The 26,380-nt window shown below is 42.8% G+C and overlaps 1 protein-coding gene across 3 annotated transcripts in view; it reads right to left on the minus strand.

The window, feature by feature from the left end:
- LOC147018387 (annexin A4-like) overlaps positions 1-26,380 on the minus strand; it is a 40,840-nt gene that overhangs the window by 1,834 nt on the left and 12,626 nt on the right. For 2 of the 3 annotated variants that reach the window (XM_085897980.1, XM_085897977.1), the window contains exons 6-12: positions 25,370-25,460; positions 23,027-23,106; positions 22,424-22,480; positions 6,518-6,611; positions 6,248-6,343; positions 3,655-3,713; positions 2,429-2,554 (exon numbers count right to left, since the gene is read on the minus strand). In XM_085897980.1, the coding sequence (XP_085754106.1) occupies positions 2,429-2,554; positions 3,655-3,713; positions 6,248-6,343; positions 6,518-6,611; positions 22,424-22,480; positions 23,027-23,106; positions 25,370-25,460 (603 nt within the window). The remainder of the gene's footprint in view (positions 1-2,428; positions 2,555-3,654; positions 3,714-6,247; positions 6,344-6,517; positions 6,612-22,423; positions 22,481-23,026; positions 23,107-25,369; positions 25,461-26,380) is intronic. The other variant, XM_085897978.1, reaches the window with a different exon arrangement.

Consider the following 26,380-nt stretch of genomic DNA (forward strand, 5'->3'; position numbering starts at 1 on the left):
ATGACCCCAACCCCTCTGGCCTGGCCCCTAGGGGTCATATCAAAAATCCAAAAGTGTTGTGCACTTCCCCATACATATATCTACTATGTCCCAACGTTTCAAGTTCCTAATTCAAACGGTGTAGGAGTTACAGGGTAAGACAGACGGACGTACGGACGGAGACAATCGCAATACTCCCGCTTTTCTTCGATAGCGCGGGAATAATAACGTAGACACGAGAGAGAGAGACAGAGACAGAGACAGAGACAGAGACAGAGACAGAGACAGAGAGAGAGAGAGAGACAGAGAGAGAGAGACAGAGAGAGAGACAGAGACAGAGAGAGACAGAGACAGAGACAGAGACAGAGACAGAGACAGAGACAGAGAGAGAGACAGAGAGAGAGAGAGAGAGAGAGAGAGAGAGAGAGAGAGAGAGAGAGAGAGAGAGAGAGAGAGAGAGAGAGAGACAGAGAGACAGAGAGACAGAGAGACAGAGAGAGACAGAGACAGAGAGAGACAGAGACAGAGAGAGACAGAGACAGAGAGAGACAGAGAGAGAGAGACAGAGAGAGACAGAGAGAGAGACAGAGAGAGACAGAGAGAGAGAGAGACAGAGAGAGAGAGAGACAGAGAGAGAGAGAGAGACAGAGAGAGAGAGAGAGAGACAGAGACAGAGACAGAGACAGAGACAGAGACAGAGAGACAGAGACAGAGACAGAGACAGAGACAGAGACAGAGACAGAGACAGAGACAGAGACAGAGACAGAGAGAGAGAGATGATTTGAATGGAGAATAAATTTTAGTTTCATTTTATGTGCAAGAATTGCAGAAAAAAAAAATGAATTTCCATTCAGCAAGAGGGACAGAGTAAATCGATATATGGAATAGGCAAAGCCGAGAAGCGAACGTAGAATTCTTCTTACATTCGCTTCTTAAATATATCAAATTACACCGTCTTTTTGCTATGAAAAAATAAATATTACCTCAACATTACCTTCACAACAACAACTACACCACCAAGAAAAGGATCTCATCTGCAAAAATAAATATTACCTCAACATTACGTTCACAACAACAACTACACCGCTGAGAACAGGATCTCATCTGCAAAAATAAATATTACCTCAACATTACCTTCACAACAACAACTACACCGCCTAGAACAGGATCTCATCTGAAAAAATAAATCCTCAACATTACCTTCACAAGGACAACTACACCGTTTCGAACAGGATCTCATCTAAAAAAATAAATATTACCTCAACATTATACCTCTACATTACCTTCACAACAACTACACCGCCTAGAACAGGATCTCATCTGAAAAAAAAAAAAATCCTCAACATTACCTTCACAATGCCAACTACACCTCCTAGAACAGGATCTCATCTAAAAAATAAATACAAGAAGTGAATGTAGTATTCTTCTTACATTCGCTTCTGACTTTACCTACAACTTGTTCACAACTGTATACGCAATTTTCGGTTACTTCGGAATTAGCGATCAAATAACGTAAATCACGATAAAAATTATTTTTTGATGATGCGGGAGATATTTTTATTAAAATCAGTGGAGGAAATATACACCATGTCTGATATTATTTGGGTCTTTCATGTCTCCGACGATGCCTTTATCTCCTGGCATGCATCATTCTCCATGACAAAAACCGGAAAAAAAAAACCAGAAGCAAAAAAAAAACCGGAAGCAAAATGGTCATAGCCAACGACACGGATTCACAATTGCCAGGGTATTGTGTTGTTTTTGTTCTTTCCAATTCTCTCATGTGCACGCGTTAAGTAATATTCACGAGATAGAAATAAAACCCAATCGTGTTTATACACCGCACAGTGTTTAAAAACAACCGGAAGCAAAAGGTCATAGCTAACGACACGGATTCCAAATAGCCAGGGCTATTGTATTGTATTGTTGTTGTTGTTGTTGTTGTTGTTTCCTATTCTCTCATGTGCACGCGTTAAGTATGAAGCTCACTGCGTTCGCTACTAAATTGAATTCAGAAAGACGACCAATATAAATTTTGCTGTTTGGTCATTTATTAAAGTGTTTTTTTTCCTCCCTTCACAGTCTGTTTAATATTGCTGTGGTGGAAAGGGGAGTTGATTGTGCTTCTTCATTAACAATGCAAAATATGAAGACCTGCCATCTTAAGCATTCTCCACACAGTGAACCTGTTTGCACTGCCTTCCTAAGCTGTCAGCTTCACCCTTGTCTTATTCTTACCTTCACCATGTCCCTCCTTTCAGCTGCAATGCACAAATGACTAACCTGCTGTTTTCGTAAAGAGGTTTGCTCATACCTATTTGTTTTCCATCCATTTAAGGCCTGGGAAACCCTCTTTGCAAGTTTATCCAGCATTGCAATGTTGAAGTAATCAAGTATAAATAAAAATTTTTTAATTGAATATATATTTTAAAGCTAAACAAAATTGCACCTTGATTGCAGCATACAGCGACTCTCCATAATCTTGTTTGTACTCGTGACGGATGTCAAGCATGTCCACTTCACAGCGGGACACCATAAGCCGTATCAGGGTCTTGTCATCTGTACCCATACCCTGCTAAGCGAGAAAGATGGTGAACATTATGAATGTGGGGCTAAGCAGACATGAATGTGGGGCTAAGCAGACGTGAATGTACAAATGCAATTTCAATATAATGGTTTTCTCTGCATTATGTTTGTCAAAAACAATGCTAACTCAGAACAAAACTGATGAAGCTGAATTCAACATTTTTATTTTTAACCATATCATTTCATAGTTTTAAGTTTATTTTCATTTTAGAAATGCAGTGTTCTCAAGCTTTGGCTAAAGGCAAACCTTCATCACAGGAAACACCATTGCTTACAGTTAGTACCTATGGCTAAGTTGGAAAGTTTAATGAAGGAAAAGCTTTATGGAAATTAAGTTTGATCCATTAGACCTTAATTCACAGAGATACAAGGTTATGTGTTAAAGATGAATGAACCACTCACTTGGTGCCAAAATTTTCTTTTCTCCCTGCCTTATGGAATGGCCTCCCTCAGTTTGTCCAGCCCCACGCTTATCTCTATTGCTTTAATGTGATCACTCACTGATAGCTCATGTTGGTCCTCATAATATTTATGTTCCCTTATATTGTATCTGTTAATTCCACATCCACTTGGTGCAATCTAATTTGTTTCTGCTGCATTAACATCTCACTTCTTTTGTTTAGCCCTTCCATGAACCTTCATACCCTAATACAATAAAGAATTAACAAGCATCACCATGGATCTTTCTTTGAATGCATAACAGTGTTGAAAAGTGTGTGAATTTGAGAGAAGTTCATGTCAAGTAGTTTGGAACAAAGTGTATCACATTTTGCAAAAAAAGCACATGATGCTGACTTTGGCAAGATGCACTATTTGGCGAGATCTGATGCAGAATCTACAGGTCTCGAATGTGAATCAACATTTGGATAAAAGCCCTTAAAAAGCTTGACTACCTCTGAAGTTGTCAGCAGTAATGTTTGGTTGTATGACCTCCAGGAGAAAGCAATCTCAAAACCTTAGATCGATAATTTCAAAAGCTCGTAAAAACAGAGAAATGATTCCAGGAAATGAAGGAAAATGACTCGAGTGAACCAAACAGTGGTCTAATCATGCTCTTAAATGTTAAACGATTTCCTAAAGTTTCAATACCTTCATAGAACGATGAAGAGCCCATGCAAAGAAAGATGGTTTGTTCTTAACACAGCGCACTGTAAAGGAGAAATGTTGCCCATATTATTCAGAAATCCATTTTCATTTATTTTTCATAGTCAGGGAAAACAAGGTTATTAATAGCAAGCAAGCTGTTTACAATTACTCATTACTTTCAAAATCATTAAGTAATTAGTTTTAAAGCTACCAGGAAATAGGCAGAATGCAAAATAATTCCAAGAAAGCAATTGACAAATTGGACATCTTGTACATGTTGCTCTAGTGGCATTCATTTGTTTATGGTCGTTTTGGTAAAGCACATTTATATCATACATTTGCAACACAAAAGAGAATTACATAAGAAATAAAGATAAAAAATAAATGAAAAGGGTACAAACTGTGGTATGCATAAAATAAAATAAAATAAAATAAAAGCAATTCATTTCAGTACTCAAATGCACAAACCAAACTTAAGATGATTCTTTTTAGATTTTGCAAAACACCACAATCCCGATCCAGAAATTATCCATTAATATTTTACTGTAGGGAGACAGCTATCATAATTCATACAACAAGCAAATTAACCAAGACAGTAATATTTCAAAGGACTGTCCTCTCCGAATGAGGTGTAGACTTGACTTTAAAGACTCCTCTTAATATTCACCTCAAAGTAAGAATTAATAGCCTCTTTTGGAAAACACTGAGCTTATGGGTTCTGACGACATACTAGGGGCATTCAAAAAGTTATATGGCCAAGATACCTACAACAGTCCCACACATACCACCCAAATATAACAAGGTTTAGACACAAATAAAGTACATTTATATGTTTTCTTACCAATTATATATAAAATGGGGTACAAAAGTCTGAGTCCAGCAGCAAATGTAGTACACTAGGTATGATAAAAGAAATTGTGATATTGTTACAAAATTGACTTCTTGGTGGATGTCAATTTTATTCATTAGTTAACTCTTAATGCATATTAGCGCAAGTGTTTGTAACCTCAATTAGCAAAGACCAGAATCGGATGTCAAGGCAGCCCCGTCATTCTCACCCTCACGTCTGTCTCTTCTTCCTATTTTCCCTGTGTTTAACTCTCAAATCACCCCCCTTTTGTCCTTTCACAACATGGCATGCCCACCACGTGAGCTACTGCGAGCTCTCGTACATGTTCGCACATCCACATGTGCTACTTCAGCATGGCAAGGACGCATCCGCAACACTCGCATGGGTGGAGGGAGAGACTGCTTCATGGTGGGGGGGGGGTGGGGTGGAATTGCTGGAGGGGTCAGGGGCCTGGAAATAAAAGACAATGACATCACATTCACCAGAGAGATGCAAATTGACACCACAGTGAACACACACACCAGAAACCCAGGAAGACACCACAGTGAAGACACTCAGAGAAATGGAGAGAGATGCCAGGCATGCCAGATGAGACTGGTCTGCAAGATGGAAAAGGGTCTGAGGGGCAAGCCTGCTGCAAAGCACCATTGGTGTGTCTGCCTTGCCTGTGAGACAAGCCTGTGTCATGGTTCCCAACACTTCACCACAGGGAAGACTGTACATGCCTTCACCACACAGTTCTGTTAACTCTTCTTGGTTTAGTCAACTCTTCTCCTCCTGTTTGTCCTGTGTTCCTGCCTGAGTAACAATAGACTAAGAAGAGCCATGGAAACTGTTATCATCAAGATTAAGTACACCAATCAGGTTTCTCTGAAACATTTTTATTCCTGTTACTCACTGTGCCCCATCCACCAATAGGTCACCACAGGGTAATTTAAAACACGAATAAACCAGTTACCTTTAACACGAGTTTCTGTGCATCTTAGCTGTGGGATCATCCTCCAGCATAATCATATTATCCTTAGAACCATGTGAACGCTCAAACTGCCACATGGCTAAATTAATAAATGCTAACCAAACTGTACCGTGGCCCAGTCGTGAATGCCTCCACTCGGTGTTTTGGGAGTTAATTTCTGGTGGTCTTGCGATGCCATTAGGGAGACCGAGCCTGTTACAATACGAAACCAAAAGCACTTTCTAGGGATTTCAATGAACTCTTCAGGATATAGAAACACTTATAATAATATGAAAAAAATAGAATCTGTCTTCACATATTCAGTGATATCAGTCTGACCCCTTTATTTGCCTTGAGAACTGCCTCAACTATATTTGGCATCAATTCAATTCGTTTATAGATTATGTTTGAGTCAATTTTTTACCAAGAGTGTTGTAGTCATGCACTCCAGAGCATAACCAGACTGCTGACATAAATTTTTTTTTTTTTTATCAATCTCTCAAATGTATTGACCATTCATTTTTTAAAGACAGTATCCGTCAGCTATAATAGCTATAACAACTATAATAAATGAAAGAATATGCACAAATATCTTCAATATTATGAAAAATTGCCATTCAAAATCGTGGTATGAGAAAGCTTGGCATATATTTCAGTGGACTCAGACTTTTGTAGCCAACTGTATTTATATTTTGAAAAATAAATAAAAAGTTGTTTCTTGGTCCATCATGGGTATATCAGAATAGCACCACTTTCCAAGGCAATGCAAATGTACACGAGCAGGTACACACCCACAGCCAGCAAAGAATCTTCTAAGCTGCCAGACATCTCCTTCTTGATGCTCTTCTCTATGTCTTTGTTGCAAATGTTCTCATATTCTGGAAAAACTACACATACAATGGCAGTACCAGAGGTGATTGTGAATGGTAGCAAGACAAAACAAAAATTTACCAATTCATAACCAATATCATTTCAGCAAGTATGTGCACATCACAAACTGCAATTTAAATGAAAATAGTGAAATAATTTACTGTGGTGCTCTCTACAGCAATTGCCAGTACCTCTCCGAAGATGCGGAACACTACGGCTGCACAGGATTGAAAGGAATTTTGTTTCATCCGTCCCCAACTTCTTCTCTCCAGCCTCATAAAGATCCTGTAAATTCAGGCTGTTTGAGTGTTGCACTTCTTGTTCAGCAAGCTTCAACGATCAACTTTCTGGGTAACACTTTATAGGAAATATAGTCCACCCCTCTTAAATCTACTTTTGCTGCTCACCTTCAGTTCTAGTGAGACCCAAAAGTTTGATTTGTGGTGAAACATTTGATACTCATCCACTCATTGTGGTTGTAGTGGGGCAACTTAGCTAAATATAGCATAACAATTGTGCATTTTGTGATGAACGCACCAAATTTGGCACACTAGTAGCCTATCATATTATGAACAGATTTGGATATTGGGCCATCTCAAAATTTTTGATGGCAATGGAAAATGGCTGCCACAGCCATCAGCGGCTGAATTTGAGATGGTGGATCGATGGGATGAAAAGACGTGGTCGAGCTGTGCAGGGAGTAAGGGCAGTCAGAGGCTTTGTGGTTCGACTCAGGATGAACCTGGGGATGACCTGCATGCTGGATCCATGGCCAAGGAGGAATAGCTGGTCAAGTCACTCCTCATAAAGCCGATCGCAGACAGGAATAATAGCTCCGCAAAGCGGGCGTAACCCCTCAGCCCATGCATTGTAAAAGGAAGCAGTGATATCACAATGATGCAGTCAGTTAGAGCACGTTGGACGTCATATCGAAAATCAATCAGACTTCAAGATGGCTACCGTGGCAGCTAGTGAAAATCGCAGCGCGCCCATTTTCGAAAGGAACCTTCCTCTACTCAACCCCAACACACCCTGCAAAATGGATTTAATCGGACAAGGCATTCTCCTCGAAATCGACGGAAACCAATTTCAAGATGGCTACCATGGAGGCCACATTGAAAATCGCAGCACGCCCATTTTCGAAAGGAACCTTCCTCTACTCAACCCCAAGACACCCTGCAAAATGGATTTAATCGGACAAGGCGTTCTCCTCGAAATTGACGGAAACCAAAAGTTGACAGACGGACGGACGCCCGGACAATGCCTGTGACGACAATACCCCTTAGCCCAATTCGGGCTGAGGGGTAAAAGGCAGTTCCTCTTGCCTTTCGGGGCAGGCTTTTTGAACCACTTCTGGGGACACGTGATTGGTCCATTGTTCGAGTTTGCAGCAGCTCTCCGCCAATGGGTTGCTAGCATGTCTTGTTGACTGACTGTCAGGAAGCTGGGTGGGGGCTGGTTAGGAGGGGGGAAGGAAAAAGAAGGCACCTCTCGGTACACCACCACTGTATGAACACTGGACTGCCTGCTACACCTTCCAACACACATTTAACATCCGATTACCAAAAAACCTGGCGAAACATGCATTTAAGGGGGGATCTGGGCTAATCCTATATTTAATAGCCCACTTAGGGCCCATTTCCGCAACAATATCTATTTGCATGGCACTCATCCACCCAACTTCGTCTGCACTTTGTCTGTGTCTTTTAATGATTTCTTGCCAGTTCATCTGTCCTTTTTCTGCCTGTTCCTCTCTGCTCCATTGTCCATGAATTGGGCTCTCACACTCCATTGTCTCAGTCTTCCATTGACTTTGACTTTTGTAGTAAGAAAAAGGGCAAAAACTAAGTTACAAGATTGTAGGCAGAATATATTAGGCAGTGAGTTTAAGAAAAAAAAAAATATTTGTTTGTTTGTTTTCTTGAATCAAATATCACTCAATAAAATAAAGCCAAACAGTATGGTGGTTATCATACTGGGAGGATTGTACTCCTTGGCACACACACACATCAATTCGTCCTTGGCACACACCCAACATGCCCACCAAGTTTCGTCCGAATCCATCCACAACGTTTTGAGATATCTTGTTTTTTATATATATATATATATATATATATATATATATATATATATATATATATATATATATATATATATATATATATATATATATATATATATATATATATATATATATATATATTGGTTTAAAGCCTGGTGCTGGCTTAGTGGTTAGGGTGGTGGCTTGGGATCCCACGGTCCTGAGTTCAAGCCCCGTTGGCTGCTGAATTAACACCAGGGGGTTGACTCAGCCTGTCATCCTTCCGAGGTCGGTGAAATGAGTACCAGTGTACTGGTCTCGGTGTATGCCCCGGTTAGAATAGGTGTACCATATCCCTGTGTGTCGTAAGAGGCGACCAGGGTTGGCGTCAGGAAGGGCATCCGGCCATAAAAAAAAAACATTGGCTCAAGAAAAAGCCCAACCTCCGCACAGCAGGGAAAAATGGCTGTAAAAACGGTCATTTTATATATATATATATATATATATATATATATATATATATATATATATATATATATATATATATATATATATATATATATATATATATATATATATATATATATATATATATATATATATATATTGGTTTAGCCATATCTCTCATTGGTGAAGAATCACTTGAAATTATCAGATCCGGATCTTCACCAAAATTGAACCAATTATTCCAAGTCACACACCCAACATGTCCACCAAGTTTTGTCCGAATCCGTCCACAACTTTTTGAGATATTATGCTTCATATCATTTTTGTCCCTATCTCTCAATGGTGAAGAATCACTTAAAAATTATAGTAGCAGGATCTGGATCTGGATCTTCACCAAAATCTAATCAGTTCATCCTTGTCACACACGAAACCTGTCCACAAAATTTCATCCAAATACATACACAACTTTTCGAGATATCCTGCAGACAGAAAGGGGTGAAAACAACCTCCTTCAACTTCAGTGGTGGAGGTAAAAAAAAACATTTATAAATAAACGTTTGAATATTTGAACAACAGTTTGATCCAGAGGTGAGTGAGGTGGTTGTGTTTGTTGGTGGATGTGTTATATTTAAGGTAACATGTGCATGATTTAATGTATTATCATATAATATAATGTGTGATGGGAGATGTAACTATGTGACAAGACATTAAATAGCAAATAGAGTTTGATTAGCGATACATTCATGGGTTGATGGACTGCCTGGTAGTCAGGTCAGGTTCGATCTGTGACCTGCTACAGGTACCATGTAAACCTGTACTAACCTGTTCCATGGTCGGGTTGTCGGCGACTAAACCGTCTCCCCCACCAGGTTTTCTGGTGAGGAGGGTGTTTGGATATGGACACCCAGCAGGATTAAAAACAAAACCTGTCAAAGGGCGGAGGAGCTCCTTGTGAGCCAACGGCCATCCATATCTAGTGCCCAACTGTCTGCGGACGTCCTCCTGCAGTTGGGTTACTTTCATTAGGAGGTTGGTGGCAGGATTTGCACTCCAGCCACCGTAAAACCCTTCATTCCGCAAAACGCAAAAACGCAAAAAAATCTGAAAACCCACTCCATGGGAGTACCTCCTGTGCAGCTTCCCTTCGCAGGGCAGCTCACCGGATGACGGGATTGGGGCAAAGCCTTCGGAACCCCCAATCTTTGATGATAGGAGGGAAACCATGGGGTAACATCCCTGGGTCAGATTGCGGGAGAGTGTGTCGGAGTGGTGCTGAGGTGTCGTCCACCAGACGGCGGTCTCCTTGGGTTAACCTGAGGCGGTCCCTTCGGGTGGGTGCCTGGAATGTCCTATCCCTAAGAGAGGATGATCACCTGTCTCCGTTATCATCTGAGCTGAAGCGTTTGGACATCGGGATTGCAGCTCTCTCTGAGGTTCAGAGACCGGATTGCGGTGAGATAATGGTGGGTGGTTACACCTACTATTGGTCTGGTCGCTCTGATGGTTACCATACCCAAGGAGTTGCTGTAGCTGTGTCCAATAAGCTGACCCCAATGATAATTGAGGTAACACCGGTCAACGAGCGTATTATGAGATTAAGGATTCGTCACTCCTTAGGTGTCATTTCCCTGGTCTCTGTTTATGCTCTGACTGAGGCGAGTGATCTCACCGTGAAGGATGCATTCTACGCCACGCTCGAGTCTGTGGTTGATCAGTGCCACAGACGAGATACACTTCTAGTCTTGGGGGATTTCAATGCATCGACTGGAACTGATAGGGATGGTTATGAGGTGCGTGTTGGTCCCCATGGGTCAGGAACGATGAACCAGAATAGCACTAAGTTCCTTGACTTTGCAAGAAGTCATGTACTTAGGGTGGCTGGTTCATGGTTTCAGCGCCCACAAGCTCATCGCTGGACTTGGTATTCCAACGCTGGTGGTGTGGCAAAGGAGACTGACCATGTCCTCATTGACGGTCGTTGGAGGATGATCCAGAACTGCAGGCTCCACCGGAATGCTCAGTTCCTCAATACTGACCACAGGCTTGTTGTAGCAACTCTAAAGCTGCACCTTAAATCCTGGAGAATGGTACCATCCCAGCCTAGGCTGGATGTTGGCAAGCTCAGGAATGAGAGAGTAGCTGAGGAGTTTGCGAACAGGCTGAGTGGACACTTGGGGGGTCTGGGTGCTTTGGGGGGTCCTGAAGAGTTGTGGAGTGCCTTCAAGACCACCGTCCTTGATGTTGCCGGTGGACGTCTTGGAGCTCACCGCAGGGCAAGGAAGAATTTTGTCTCTCAAGGAACACTGGATACCATTGACCAGAGTCGCAGGGCCAGGCTGAATGGCAGAGCTGAGCTGTTCAGGGAGCTGAGGCGTAAAACTGTACGTGCACTGAGGGTGGACAAGGAGGCCTATGTGCGAGGAATCTGTGAGGGGGTAGAGCATCACCTGTGGACAGGTGATTCTCGTCCCGCTTACAGGGGAATTCACGCATTGCGTTCATCCAAGCCCATCCCTCGGTGCACTGCAGTTCGAGCAGAGAGTGGTAGGCTCTTGACAGAGGAGTCTGAAGTGAAGGCCCGCTGGGCCGGTTACTTTGAGCGGTTGTACCAGGCTGATCCCCCAGCTGTCGAGTTGGACGTCAAGGGTGTTACAATCCCTGTTGCTGACCCTCGAATCAACTGTGGTGCACCTTCGCTTGTGGAAAAACGGGCTGCGGTGAACCAGTTGAAACGGGGCAAAGCTCCAGGGATCTGTGGCATCCATGCTGAACTTCTCAAGGCTGGTGGAAGTGCTGCACTTGTGTCGTTGCATGCAGTTTTGTGCTCTGCCTGGAACACAGGCATCATCCCAACTGACTGGAAGAGGGGCCTTGTTGTCCCTCTCTGGAAAGGGAAGGGTGATCGCCAAGACTGCAACAACTACCGAGGGGTGACGCTGCTCTCAGTGCCGGGCAAGGTCTTTGTTCGGATAATTCTTGATAGGGTTCGCCACCATCTGCTTGAGCACCAGCCTCCAGAGCAGTCAGGCTTTACACCAAAGAGGTCAACGATTGACCGTATCCTTGCCCTTCGTGTCCTCACCGAACGCAGACGAGAGTTTCGGCAGGGGCTGCTTGCAGCCTATGTTGATCTCTGTAAAGCGTTCGATTCAGTGAATCGGGATGTCCTCTGGAGGATTCTTGGTCTTCGTGGGGTGCCACCAAAACTGATCGATCTGATGTCTGAACTCCACTCTGGTACTGAGAGTGCTATGAAGTGTGGTGGTACCATCTCTGACTTATTTCCAGTTGTTACTGGAGTTCGTTAGGGGTGTGTACTGGCCCCCACACTTTTCAGCACTTGTATGTACTGGATTTTAGGGAGGATGTCGGAGAGATCAAGCTGCGGTGCATCGTTTGGGAATGTCAAGATCTCGGACCTTGATTTTGCAGATGATGCAGTCATCTTTGCGGAGACTTTAGACATCCTTTTGGGGGCCCTCGAGGTGCTGAATAAGGAGTCGGAGTCGCTGGGATTACGGGTTTCTTGGGTCAAAACTAAGATCCAGGCTTTCGGTGACATATTGGATGCTGCTGTCCTGTCTGTGTCTGTTTGTGGTGAGCATGTTGAGGTCGTAGAGAGATTCACTTACCTTGGCAGTGATATTCATGTCTCTACTGGCTGCGAGCCAGAGGTCAATAGACGTCTGGGTCGGGCCTGGGGAGTCATGGATTCACTGGATCATGGGGTGTGGCGCTGCCGGTACCTGTGCGGGAGGACGAAAGTCCGAGTCTTCAGGTCCTTGGTACTTCCAGTCTTGCTCTATGGATGCGAGACTTGGACTCTGACCAAGGATCTGAGACGGAGACTTAATTTCTTTGGTACCAGGTCTCTTCGGAGAATCCTTGGCTATCGCTGGTCGGATTGTGTCCAACGAGCGGTTGCTGAGAGAGACTCGGATGAGATTTGTTACTTGCATAGTCCGTGAGCGTCAGTTGCGGCTGTATGGACATGTGGCTCGTTTTCCTGACGCTGATCCTGCTCACCAGATTCTCTCAGCGAGGGAGTCTCATGAGTGGAGGAGGCCAGTGGGCCGACCACGTGCCTCGTGGTTGCAGCAGGTTGACCATCATCTCAAGGAGATGGGGATGGGCCTGGCATCTGCCTGGGGGATGGCCAGACGGAGGCCCCTGGAGTACCAGCGGAAAGTGGACGCAGCGACGCGCTGTTCTGGCACATGCTCCCATACCTGACCTGACCTGGACGCAACTAAGGTTGTGGACGCAATTGAGGTTGTGGATCCACTGTTTGGAAAAGTTCTGGTCTGAAAGGATCAAAAGCTCAAGGAAGAACAGTGCCCATCTGATGATCTGTACAGTCGGGAAACCATTAAATTGTTTACAAGTTAAGCTTCTTACTTTAGCTTACAGGTCAATATTTTTCTCTGTTTCACTTACTGCTCTCCCAAGATGACAAACTTGATAACTTTCTTAATTGTTGCCATGAGGCCATGACATCTGAACACCCTCAAACATAATTTCTCTACTTTGGAGACTTCAATGTACACCACAGGGATAGTCCATGAGCCAGACCAAAATTTAGTACCAAATTGCGGGATAAAATGAGACACCATTTTTTGAGTAGGTTATGACCGCCAGTTAAAGAATCCGCTTGCTTGCCATTTCAAAAGCGTAGCTTTCTTGGGGAAATCCGCTAGGGGGCGCTTTGAGGGGACAAAATACTGATTTTCTTTTTTTTGCAGAATTTGCAACTAGATGCAATGGACAATCATCCTAAATCAAGTTGGAGGCTATATATGTAATGTAAAAGGTAAAATTTTGACAAATTGTTTCAATTTTTTTTGCTTTAATGAATAGAAATTACAAATTTCAAATGCGACTTTCTAAAAAATTATATTTTTCCAGCATAATCAAAACCTGACGGATGTTGACCCATGCTATGAATACTGGTCGTCTGTGAGAGTTGTGAGACATTGTATAGGTGTCGTTGCTGATCATCAAAATCAGTTGGAAATCCAAAATGGCGTCCAAGATGGCCACCAGAACTACATCATTGAGGTATGGATAATCTTCTTTTGTCTTTCGTCTCCAATGAATTTGGGTTCGAAGATGAGTATGGAATTTTTTTCGAATTATGTATCCATTTAACTTTTTTCTCAAGACTAAACTTGGCATTATTTTTCAGGTGAACGCAGAGTATGAACAGCATAAAAATGGACCCGACAAGCTCCCAACCTGCAAAGAGGCACAAGCCTGATTGTGGTGTTTGCATTCTTCGTAAAAAGGAAGTTGCAGTAGAAAAATTAACGCTTGAGGAGACCATAAATAAGGACACTCAGACGGCAGAGGGAACCAAGGGATTCAGTTTGAATACATCTGCAGTGGCAAGATATTACCTTAGCGCAGAGTTCCGTAGCGTGGTGTTAAGGCAAATCCGACAGTTGACAGACGGGGATGAAGGAGAAAGAAAAGTGAGCCACCCAGACCTTGGAAATCGTAGAATGCAAAAGGATGAGAGAGATGTCCAGGCAGTTTCACAATTGCTGCAAACAAGCTGGGTTCACCCGTTTGCCAGAGAAGATACGCAAATCTCCAGCCTTTCGACTGGAATCATAGTTCCAGATGGTGTTAAAAAGGATTTGATAAGAGCAGAGCAGGTCGGTCGGTCGAAGTGCTGCAAAGCAATTTGTGGATGAAAGACTTAGTAAAGGAGAAAAGTTCTACGACCCTTTAACAAAGCTGAAGCTCAAAACGTTTGCCTCAATGCAAGTGACGAAGAAAACAGCTGCTGGCAATTGAGAAATCATGCTGAAGGCTGACAACCACTTGTTTGGAAGGATGCTCCTCATTGGTTGCAGTAGGCAACTGGACATGCAGGAAGTGTTGAGGCACCCTTTGGGAACAATACCCTGGGCACTGGCCAACCACGTTGGATCTCTGAAAAAGACCGCCAAGGCAGCACTTGCTAACCATCTTGAAAGTGATGTGCTTCCAGAGGAAACTACACCTCGACCTTCCGCAGCAATCATCGATGGTATGGGACTTGTTCAGAAACTTGATGGAAATAAATTAACATTTGTGGAAATATCCGAGAGGCTGCTAAAGATGGCTCTCGCAAGTCACCCAGACAGTAAAAGAGTAGATGTGGTGTTTGACATATACTTAGACTCATCAATCAAGGATGCGGAAAGGGTCAATCGTGGTGCTAACCGGGGCATCTTATTTTCACAGATAGTGCCCACTCACACGGTCAGAAACTGGAGAGGAATACTCTCTAGCCCAGCAAGCAAGCGTCAACTTACGCGATTCGTTGCCAATGACTGGCAGCAGAGACAATCATTGATCGGTGAGAAAGAACTCTACGTAACAGCTGATTCGAAATGCCTCCGAATTACGCAGGATACTGTGATGGAAGTGCGTGAACTTGATTTGTCGCATGAGGAAGCGGACACTAGGGTTTTGCTACATGCGTCACACGCTGCTCGATCGGGTTTCAAATCAGTCGTCATTGTTGCTGAAGACACTGATATTCTTGTGCTTCTCTTGGCATTCAATGCTCATATCAGCACCCGCTTATGTATGCGACTTTCGTACAAGGGAAGGATTCGACTCTTTAGCATTGACACGATTGAAGCGAGAATAGGACTTAATGGCAATTCGTTGCTGGGTCTACACGCATTCACAGGGTGCGATTCGGTCAGTGCATTCTCAGGTATGGGCAAGATCAAAGGACTGAAGTTTATGCGAGGAAATAAGGAGTTCTTGGATGCATTGTCTAAGCTGGGGAGTGAATGGACATTAAATAGGGATGTTGTTGATACTCTGCAGGCATTTACATGCCAGCTGTATGCGTCCCGAACCCACGATACAGAAGTGAACGCTCTACGCTTCAATCTATGGCGCGCTAAAAAGGGTGTTGTAGAATCTGGGCAACTACCACCGTGTGCAGACACCCTTAACCAACATATGCTAAGAGCAAATTACCAGGCCGCTGTATGGAGACGATCCCTTGATCCAAAGCCTTATGTGCCTGCTCCAGAAAACCATGGCTGGCACACAACCGACGATGGTCGACTTGAAATATGTTGGATGACAGGACTACCAGCGCCCCAGGTAGTTTTGTACTTCATGTTCTGTGAGTGCCGCAAAGCGTGTGAACCTGGTGATTGCGTTTGCTTAGACAATAACCTTCCATGTACGGACGAATGCCGATTAAAGGATTGCAGCAACACGAAGGACAGTGACTTAGTTCTAAACGTTTCTGATGAGTCTTCCGATAACGATGAAAGTGATGATGAAGATTAAGGACTTCAGTGATTTATACAGTGATGGCAAGGATGCCTGTGATGCACAGTCAGTTACAAGTACAAATTTAATGTCGATATCACGTCAAACTTCTACGGTGTAAAAGTCTGTGTAAACTTCTTCTAAAACATCGTACCCCCCCCCCCCCCGGCCAGTTAATTTTTGATGCTATCACATGCCTCAAATTTTTAACTAACAGGTGTAGTATTAGACCAAACAAAACCTCTCAGTATATTCTGCACAGCAATATTTTAGGAATTGGTCTATGAAGTTACTGGCTTCAAGAAAACAAAAACTGGAGAAAATTGCATTTAAAATTTGAAATTGACTCATTTCAGCTAAAAAATTCAAATAAATTTCCCTTTCTTTACCCTTTTCAGTACAGTTTCAGCTTGACACTGAAGTCAGAACAATTTTACATGGCATCTAGTTAACAAATATGCAAAAAAAAAAAAAAAAAAAAAAAAAATCGGTATTTTACCCCCCTTGAAGCGCCCCCTAGCGGATTTCTCCAAGAAAGCTACGCGTTTGAGCTGGCAAGCAAATAAATTCTCAAACTATAGGTCATGACCTATCCAAAAAGCAGTGTCTCGTTTTATCCTGCAATTTGGTACCAATTCATGAAAATACTGGGCTCAGCTCATGGACTAGGAGTGGTTGAAATCTTTCCACACGGATGTTGGGGAAGTTGAAGATCTTACATTTTCCATTCTTAATGATTTGGAAAAAATTATCACCCACCCTATGCATATTCAAGGTCGTCATGACCACTCTTCCAATTCTTTGGATTTATTCTTCACCTCCAATCCGTTGCGTTACAGCTACACAATTTCACCTCCATTTGGTTCTTCGAACCATAGTCTTGTAAGCATAATTTTACTTACCACCACCACTCCTCCGACTAAATGCGAGTATATTATTGGCATTTCAATAATGATGACTAGACTGGTTTACAAAGCATATTTTCCGACTTTTCCTGGGAAGATTACTGCCTCTCAAGCGATGCCTTTATGCTAAACGCATTGCTGAAGTTATTGTTGCAGGAATGGAAGCTTATATCCCCTTCTCTTTCAAGTCTACTACTCCTTCCAATTATTGGTTCAATAAAATTTCTGCTCTGCGGCTATTCGTGCAAGGGATGTGGCCTATCTGACATGGAAAAACTCTTCTTCCCCCGACTCGCATTCAGCTTTAATATCTACCATAAATCATTGCACACATGCTATTCATGAGGCAAATCATTCCTTTATGCCCCCCCCCAAAAAAAAAAATGACAACCTCTCAGCTGCTTCCAGTAAAACATCTTTCTGGCCCTTAGCTAAAAGTATTGTAACGAATTCACGCCCGCCGGCGTGCGATCGGCCGTGTACCTCTAATCGCAACCGCGTCGCCCACTGGTCGGACAATTCAGTCATGACTTTCTGGAACCACGCCAGAAACCAGTCACGGGTGAGCTTTTAACCTCCCCACAGCCCAGTCCATATTCTACCCGCGTGAAATAGGGTCACTCGCCGAATATCGATATACCTAAGTACTTGCGCGGATAACCTACCGAGGGGCCGTACCTCGGCTTGGGACACGAACCGCTAAAGCGGTCCGTTCCGTCTACAGCGATAGCCGAGCGGGTATTATCGCCGACCTCGCCGGATCCGATTCTATTTAATGGGTATTTCAAAACCCAACTAATTATTCCACGATGCAAGATGGCATTTCCAATAAGGCAAAGAGGATGCAACGAACAGGATACATTCGAACCAAGCACATTTATTATAAGCAGACGTATATACAGCCAAGGCAGTCATGCAATATTCAGGCGAGAAGCAAAAGCAATACAACCGAATATGATTATTATTTACAGTCACTTACTCAGTTCTAACTTGTCGGACACGGCGCCACCAACATTCACTCAAAAGCAAGGGAATGGCCACTCCCAAAGACAGGAGTGGCAGACAGGGTCCGTGGACCTTCATAACGCGGGACCTGGAGGACCGAACGGGTCCCGCGAGACCGTGGCAGGTTACCTTCCCCCCTCGGTGGTCGGCGAGTCGCGTCGCCCCGTCCCCACGGCAGCTAGCGTGGCCGTGCCTGATCCCGGGCCTCTCGCGTGGCCGGCGAGCTCCCACCGGCGCTCCTCGCAAGGACGCGCAGGTTCGCGCCACCCAGCCGGCAGAGCTGCGCCTCCAGTCCGCGTCTCCGGTGCGTCGCCCGGACTTTCTACCGTCCCATGCCTCCAACGAACAGGTCGCTCCACAGGACCAAGAGCCAGGAGAGCGATGAACCACCCGACGGTGAAACCACCAAAGACTTGATGACCACCACACGAAAGACAAGACTCACGTCTCGTGCGGCCTTGTATAACTCGGGGCTCCGCCCTTCGCCCCTCCCCATTTTTGGCTCCACCCTCCTTTGAGCCTTTTCAAGAAGTTTCTCAACTCTGACCGCCTCACTCCTCGTATCCACCAATCGCGAGCGAGCTGCCTCGCCCTTCTCGTCACACCAGCCTCGGAGAAAAAAAAGGCGGGAGAAATCCACACGCACCATTGGAGGTTTCTTTTCCTCGTTCTTTTACGCCCGCGTTCTCGGACCCCTTTTGAACGCGGAAAGGGTCGTAGCGTGGTCTGTGGAGGATGGCGTTTGCAAGCTGGCGTAGTGGCGAGGATGGTTAAATGGTGGTGTTGTTGTGGTGATCGTAGCGTGGTTGGTGTTGTGGCGTAGTTGGTGGTGGTTGTGTTGTTGGCGTTGTGGTTTGCAGTAATGGTGGGTGAGATATGTCGGTTCAAAATAACGATAGAAAAAGAAAAACACTATCTCAAAGGGTCACAGTCCGGTGAACACGAATAATTCCCTCTAAACAACGGTGGGGAAACCTATCTGAACACTCACTTACCGGGATAACTGATCTTAGGAACCTTTATGGTGTTCTGCAAATTTCCACAGCCATAACAGTATCTTCAACAACTTCTCTCACTCTACCTTTCCTTGGCTTTTCCATTCCGATGACACTATCGCTGTCTGACTGATAAAGCAACTCTTTTGGTTCTCTTTTCTCCTTTAACTCTACACGAGACGACTTCAACATTCCATCTCCCCCTGATGCTCCCCTTACCAATCCTATGCCCCTCCCTATAATCTCTTTTCATGCAGTGAAAAAATAAAAAAATACTCCTCTCTGGATACAAGCAAGGCATATGGACGAGATGGCATTCCTCCCCATATCTTAAAGGAGTGTGCTTCAGAAGTTGCACCCATGCTTGCTCGTTTGTTTCGTTTTGGTTTAAAAACCCAAACTTTTCCTCTTTCCTGGCCTTAGTATTTAAAAAGGGTGATCATTCAAACCCTTCCAACTACTGTCCTATTGCTCTGACTTCTACTATTTCCAAAATCTTTGAATGTCTTCTCAATTCCCATTTCCTCAAGCATCTTGAATCTCACAATCTTTATATGATCATCAATATGGCTTTCACAAGGCAAGATCTACCATTGATGGCCTTTCTTACATTACAAATATATGGACTTCTTTCCTGAGAGACTTTGGGAATCCTTTGTTGTAGGCCTTGATATCTCAAAAGCCTTTGATACAGTTTGGCATCGGGGTCTGATATCCAAGCTTCTCTCTTTCGGCTTTCCTTCTTCACACTGCTTTCCCTCATAATCGAGCTCTCCGGCCGCTCTATCTCCGTAATTGTTGATGGTTCAACATTTCCCTTCTTCACAGGAGAAGGATCTGGGGGTGGTAAATAGATAAAGGAGAAAAGCAGGCAGCACAATGCCAGGCAGCTATAGGTAAAGCAAATAGGGGTTTCGGGTGTACTCGGAGGGGATCATTTATAAATCAAAAGAGGTGGTGTTAACATTGTATTGGAATTTAGTGAGGGCCACATCTAGAATATTTTGTGCCGTTTTGGTCATCACAACTCAAGGAAGACATCGCTTCCATGGAGAGGGTTCAGCGCAGGGCTACTAGATTGATTCCGGGCCTTGCTCGCCACAGAGCTTTATACACTAGAAAGAAGGCGGTTATGAGCAGATATGATAGAGATGTTTAAGATAGTGAAAGGTACAGACAAAATAAGTGCAGATGAATTATTCAACAGAGTAGAAAGTGATAGAACCAGGGGCCATAGCCTGAAACTAAAGAAGAAGAGAGTTAAAACAGTAGTAAGGCAGGGGACTTTCACTCAAAGATTAGTTAATGCATGGAATGGCCTCCCTGGTAAGGTAGTGGCAGCAGAAACAGGAGCTAAGTTTCAATTGGAATTAGATAGGTACATGGAAGTTATGGAGATAGAGGGGTATCGGGATGTTGGCAGGATTTTTAAGTCGCTTGAGCATTGATGGGTGATTGTGTGCATGTGTACGGAGTGTTGTTGGTGGAGGTCTCATCAAGGGGTGTTATGTGGTTGATGTTGTGCATTTTTCACCCAAACCAATGCCCCCTCCCCTGGGAGAAAGGAAAAAAAAAAAACTACAAAAATAATAAAAAAAAATAAACAAAAAAAAAACAAAACACAAAAAACAGAATTTAAATAAATAAAAAAATAACATTTTGCATTTTCTTCTTTTGATCTTGTGTTGACAAATTATTGTGCTGTTGATGTGGTGCAGGCACAATGTGCTGAATGGCCTTCACCTGCATCTAATTTCCTTTTGTTTTCCCTTTCAACAGTGGTGCCCCTCAGGGTTCCATCCCGTCTCCAACTCTCTTCAACAGATAACCAAATTCACTTATATTCTGATGACTTAACATGACATTCCTCCACGTTTTTCCCATCTGCTCCATATTCCCTCACTCGATCTACATCTCGTTTCATCACAGCCACCTCTGAAAATTATGATTTGGACAAGATCTCTCAGTGGGGCAAATGTAATCAAGTTAAGTTTAATGCTTCTTCTAAAACTCAATTTCTTCCCATCTCTCTCCAAAAGCACTCTCAACTCTCCAATCTCCTTTGAAAGCTCCACAATTACACCATGTGATACAATAAACCGACTATGTATTGCCCTAAAATCAAATTTATCCTGGAATCCACACGCTACGCATCAAGAGAACTTTCTCCTTGTGTAGCGACACCATTAGAGACCACAAAATACTTGACAAGACTCTGCATTGCATGATTATTGTGTGGTCAATGGCAACTCAAGGGTGGGCCGTTATAATGTTTGATTCTTCCCTTCCACTGCCAAACTCGAACTCTCTACCTTCTCAAGTCTTTCCGAACAGTTACGACCTTCCCCTTTTCAACAAGCAGATTTTTTCCTTTCTCAAAAAGTATTCGACTATTATCTCTTTCTTCACTTTTCTATCAATGCAGTTCTTTTATTTAAGGCCTGGCCCCATGACGACTCAGTCTGTGATGAGAGCCTTTAACATTAAACCCCCCCCCAAAAAACCACCTGCGACACCACCCCAAGTGTAAACATGGCTGAAACATCTGAGAGAACTCTGAAGAACCATCAAAGATTCTCTCAAGAGTTTGATCATTGGACTCATTAAGTGTTGTATCTGAGAAGAATGAGATTGTTGTGTTTACCATAAAATATATGAATAAACATGTTTAAAAATACTAATCAGGATACATTATGCAGGGATAATATATATATATATATATATATATATATATATATATATATATATATATATATATATATATATATATATATATATATATATATATATATACATACATACACACATACATACATACACAACACCTCCCACATTCCTCTAGCCAGAGCTTCTGTATAAAACAACCCAAGAAGGCCTACACAAGGTTAAAAAAATTTAAACACACACACACACACACACACACACACACACACACACACACACACACACACACACACACACACACACACACACACACACACACACACACACACACACACACACACACACACACACACACACACACACACACACACACACACACAGTTAAAGAAAAAAAATTACCACAGCCAACTAGGCAAAGTCAGACGTTTTCCTGTTTGTTACAAAATTAGTTGTGCACCATGTCACAACAACCACTGGACCGGTTTCATTGCTAGTTGGTGGATCCTCAGCGACAGTGTAGAATTGCCAGATGACAAAGTCCAATGGAGAGTGGGAAAGAGGGGGCTAACATGGGAACAGAGCAGGATGGGTTGGGGACATGAGATTTGGGGTCAAGCAGACATTTAAGATATTCTGCCTCATCTTGGGCAGAGTGAGCAGAGATGCCATTTCAGGTGAGTAAGGGGATGGAAGGGGGTTGGGTGACTAATCAAAATTTCTCTGAGAGTATTCAAATCTTTCAAAGCACCCTACCTGTGCATCTTTCATCACAAGGTCGTTGTCCACTGGAATGTCTTCATCTCTGTTGCCCTGGTTTACAAACAATATAACGAGCAATATGAACATTAGAGATGCTCGTGTCTTGCCATGCAGCGACATCCCACCACAAACCCACAAAAGAATTGCCAGTTTGGAAATACTCTGCTGGTCGCATAGTCAACGTAATATGCATTCATGAGCTTCTCAATGGGAAATAATCATTTTAAATTGTGTGAAACCTTGAAGAATAATGAAAGTTAAATTTGAAAGAAATATTCACAGCCCCATTGAAGAAAAAAAGATCAACGAGGTCGAGAGATAGTATCCAGAAGAAAAGAGAAACAATATATGAGTAGGGGAGAGCCCACCATTTTCATATGCATATCAAGGAAATGCACCCTTGCGGTAATTACACTTCAACAGGCAAGCACAAAGAAAATGGAATTCCTTCAACTTTTTTTGAAATGTAACGAAACAAAAACGAATTTAGTTTGTGATGTACAATAAACCAACCTTCACCACAGAATCATTAAATTTAGCTGCAACGGACTACACATTTATTTTACCCGACAAAATTCTCTCTCATCTACCACTTACAGTTATCAATGACACGAGGACCCTTTGGAAGTGACCTGAAGTGTCTGACATAACGTCATCCTCCAAATTACGTCCATATTCTGTAGAAAAGATAGTAAACATTAGTCGACAATTTATAAACATCCAAAGATCAGTGAAACATCTGTAAGAGATTAAAAGCTTGCAGCAATTTCACAACCACTGTAATCCAATGTTGCCATCCTGTTGATATCACAACCTGACAGTATTGCTATTCATTTGTTGTGTATGTTCCAAAATAATCGAGTTGTGTACAAAAAATATCCATACACGAGAACGGCACTCTTCGACTTCACTCGACGCCTCTGCCAACATTATTACATCAACATAATACTTGTATCAAGCTTGATTTAAATCACTTCAGCTGTTCTCATTATCACACTTTTCCCCTGATATGACCTCTGACCTTTGACTCCAAAATCTAATCAGTTCCTCTTTGCATTATAATATAGACTTATACCAAGTTTGGTCAAAAACTGGTTCACAAGTCAGCTCGGTAACATAAATTTTACCCAACGGGTCCTCTGACCTTTGACCCCATAATCTAATCAGTTTATCTTTACACATTACACATATTTGTACCAAGTTTCACTTGGTTCCCTTCAGCCATTCTTAACCATTTTAACCCTCGTGGCCGTTTTATCAGCCGCTAATCAAACCTCCATATTACTGAGCGGCCAGAATTTTCTCCAGGGAACTCAGGTTGGGGGAGCTGAAGAAAGTCCAAGGAGCTCAGGGTTCAAAGGGTTAAATTATCACGGTAACAGAAACCTATTACAGACTTTGTCTTTTGACCTCTTGATGCTGAAATTTAATCAGTTCATCTTTGCATCATAATGTATACTTATTACATAGTTTGGAAAAAATCCCATCAATGGCTCACAAGTTAGCTTGGAAACACAATTTTTACCAAACGAGACCTCTCACCTTTGATCTCTTGACCCCATAACCTAATCAGTTTATCTTTAAATTGTATATATAAGCTTGACTTGGATCTCTTCAGCCGTTGTGAAGTAATTGCGGTAATGAAAACATATCACGGATGGACGGACGCACAAACGGCCGGACAGACAACCCGAAAACATAATGCCTCCAGCGACTTCGTTGGCCGAGGCATAAAAATCACAAACTATGAGAGGCATTGGAGTTTGTGACAACTGACCTACATTTACACAAAATAAAAAGGGCAATTACGAGGGGATCTGATGGAGATTTTTAAGATAATGAAGGGTACAGACAAAATAAGGACAGAAGATTTTTTTCAGCAGAATGGACAGTGAAAAAGACCAAAGGCCACGGCGTTAGAGTAAAGAAGGGGAGGCTTCTGATGGTAGTAATGCCAGAGTCTTTCACTCAGAGTAGTTTATGAATGGAACAGTATCCCTGGAAAAGTAATGTCAGCAGATGGGACACGATTTGGCTTGCACTTACTATACACAGTTATGGGTCTTATGATGCATATATTGTAGAATGGAAGCTCAGCCCAAGCAGAGGATTTTAAGTATTATGCTGTGCTGGTGAGCTCTCGTAAGGGCAAAACATGTCTCTCGCTATGCCATTTTCTGTTTGTGGTATTTTGAGCAATTGCCTGTAAGGCTTGGTGGACACGGAGATGCCCCCGAGGGGTCTCAGCATAGCACAATGTGATGGTGACGTTATTATGTTGCTGTTGGTTGAAGGTTAGAGAGCTGATTATGATAATCTTTATTCCCAACCGCAAAAATGTCACCTAACAGTGTTATTGTAAGGCAATAGACAATTGCCATGCAGGACTCCTCGCAATGATAGACTGTTTGTCAGCAGCTCCATCCCACGTGGCAGATCTGGAAAAGAGAAATGCTATTCTGGAGTATTGAACCCATCATTCAATCCACGGGTCTCATCTGGTCTCTCTGGAAGGATCGTCAAACAAAACCACCCATCTGCTTCATTTATCAGCCATTGTAATGTCAGTCCTTAAAAGGTCTGTGCTTCACCATTTGCCATAATCTCTCATGGTCAGACAGCAAAGCTGACAATATAATCAAAGCTGACCTCCAAAGAGAGCCATTTTTGAAGGACATTCTGTTCTGCCATGTCTTTCCTTTCTAAAGATGAGATTATCAAGGTCTTCGCCTGTTGCTCAAAGGAGTATTGCATACAAAGCAACACAATATAATCATTGCAAGAAGAAGAAAAATAAGAAGTATGGATGTAGCTATCATGTAAAAAGGAGGAAGTAATTATTTTCCTCAAATTAATGATGTTAACCGATCGAGGAATATGCAATTTAATAAAACTGTAATGGTGCCTAAAATGTAGTACAACCAGTGCATTCTTACGTACCAGTCTTATATGTTCGAAACACCTCCTGGATGTTCTTGTTTTTGCGAGATGCGAGAATTTCTATCAAACACCTCTCATCTGTACCAGCACCCTAAAAATAAACACATAAAACAGAAGAAACACCAATATATTTTTTAACTTATCTGGAATTGGAATTCCTGATAAGGTATCGTCATCGTGCACAATCCATCCGTCCCCCATTTCGATTTCTCCAGCCAAACTGCTGGGCCAATCCGAGTGAAATTTGGCAGCAAGGTTCTGCTCCTGACTAGTAACGGGGACCGCAAAGCTCGTTCCTGTCACGTGACGAAGTAGGTAAAAATGGCAGGCTTAATAAATTCATTCAAAAATTTTCTTCTCCAGACCCACCGGTCAGAATGCTACCAAATTTGGGTTACAGCATTAGGCCAGGGTCCTGATAAGCTGCAGGTCCGATTTTCCTCTCGTTATTGTGATATATATATATATATATATATATATATATATATATATATATATATATATATATATATATATATATTTTGCAATCAATTGTTCAAGTATAATCAAGTTGAAAAACATTGTTGCATGCATGATGATGCTCTCTATAATTCCAGGTGTGTGTGTGTGTGCGTGTGTGTGTGTATCTGCTGTTTCTCGACAACCACTATCCGATCCAATTGAAACTTGCCAGCTATATTGCTGGGGACCTGAGTATGTGCCTTTTCAAGGTTTGATATTAATCGGACAAGTGCTTCCCAAGTTATGGCCATTTATTTACCAACCAATGACAGGACACGTGCTGCGTAGGCATGGCCGATGCACCATTTAGTTACCAATCACAGGACATGTTGCTGCGTAGGCCGGTACGCGGCCGGCCAACGATGACGTCACGTGCCGTGCCGGTTACGATGGGGATCGATCGGTGCCTTAGTTACCGTGGCGTAGGAGTGGTAATGGCCAATGGCAGCGAATATCATGGCAAGCAAAGACAGGGAGGTAAACTTGATTTTAATTAACTCTGCGTGTGTA

Source organism: Eptatretus burgeri, chromosome 10, assembly GCF_056783735.1.
Source record: "Eptatretus burgeri isolate ZD-2024b chromosome 10, Ebu_testis_v1, whole genome shotgun sequence".
Classification (NCBI taxonomy): Eukaryota; Metazoa; Chordata; class Myxini; order Myxiniformes; family Myxinidae; genus Eptatretus; species Eptatretus burgeri.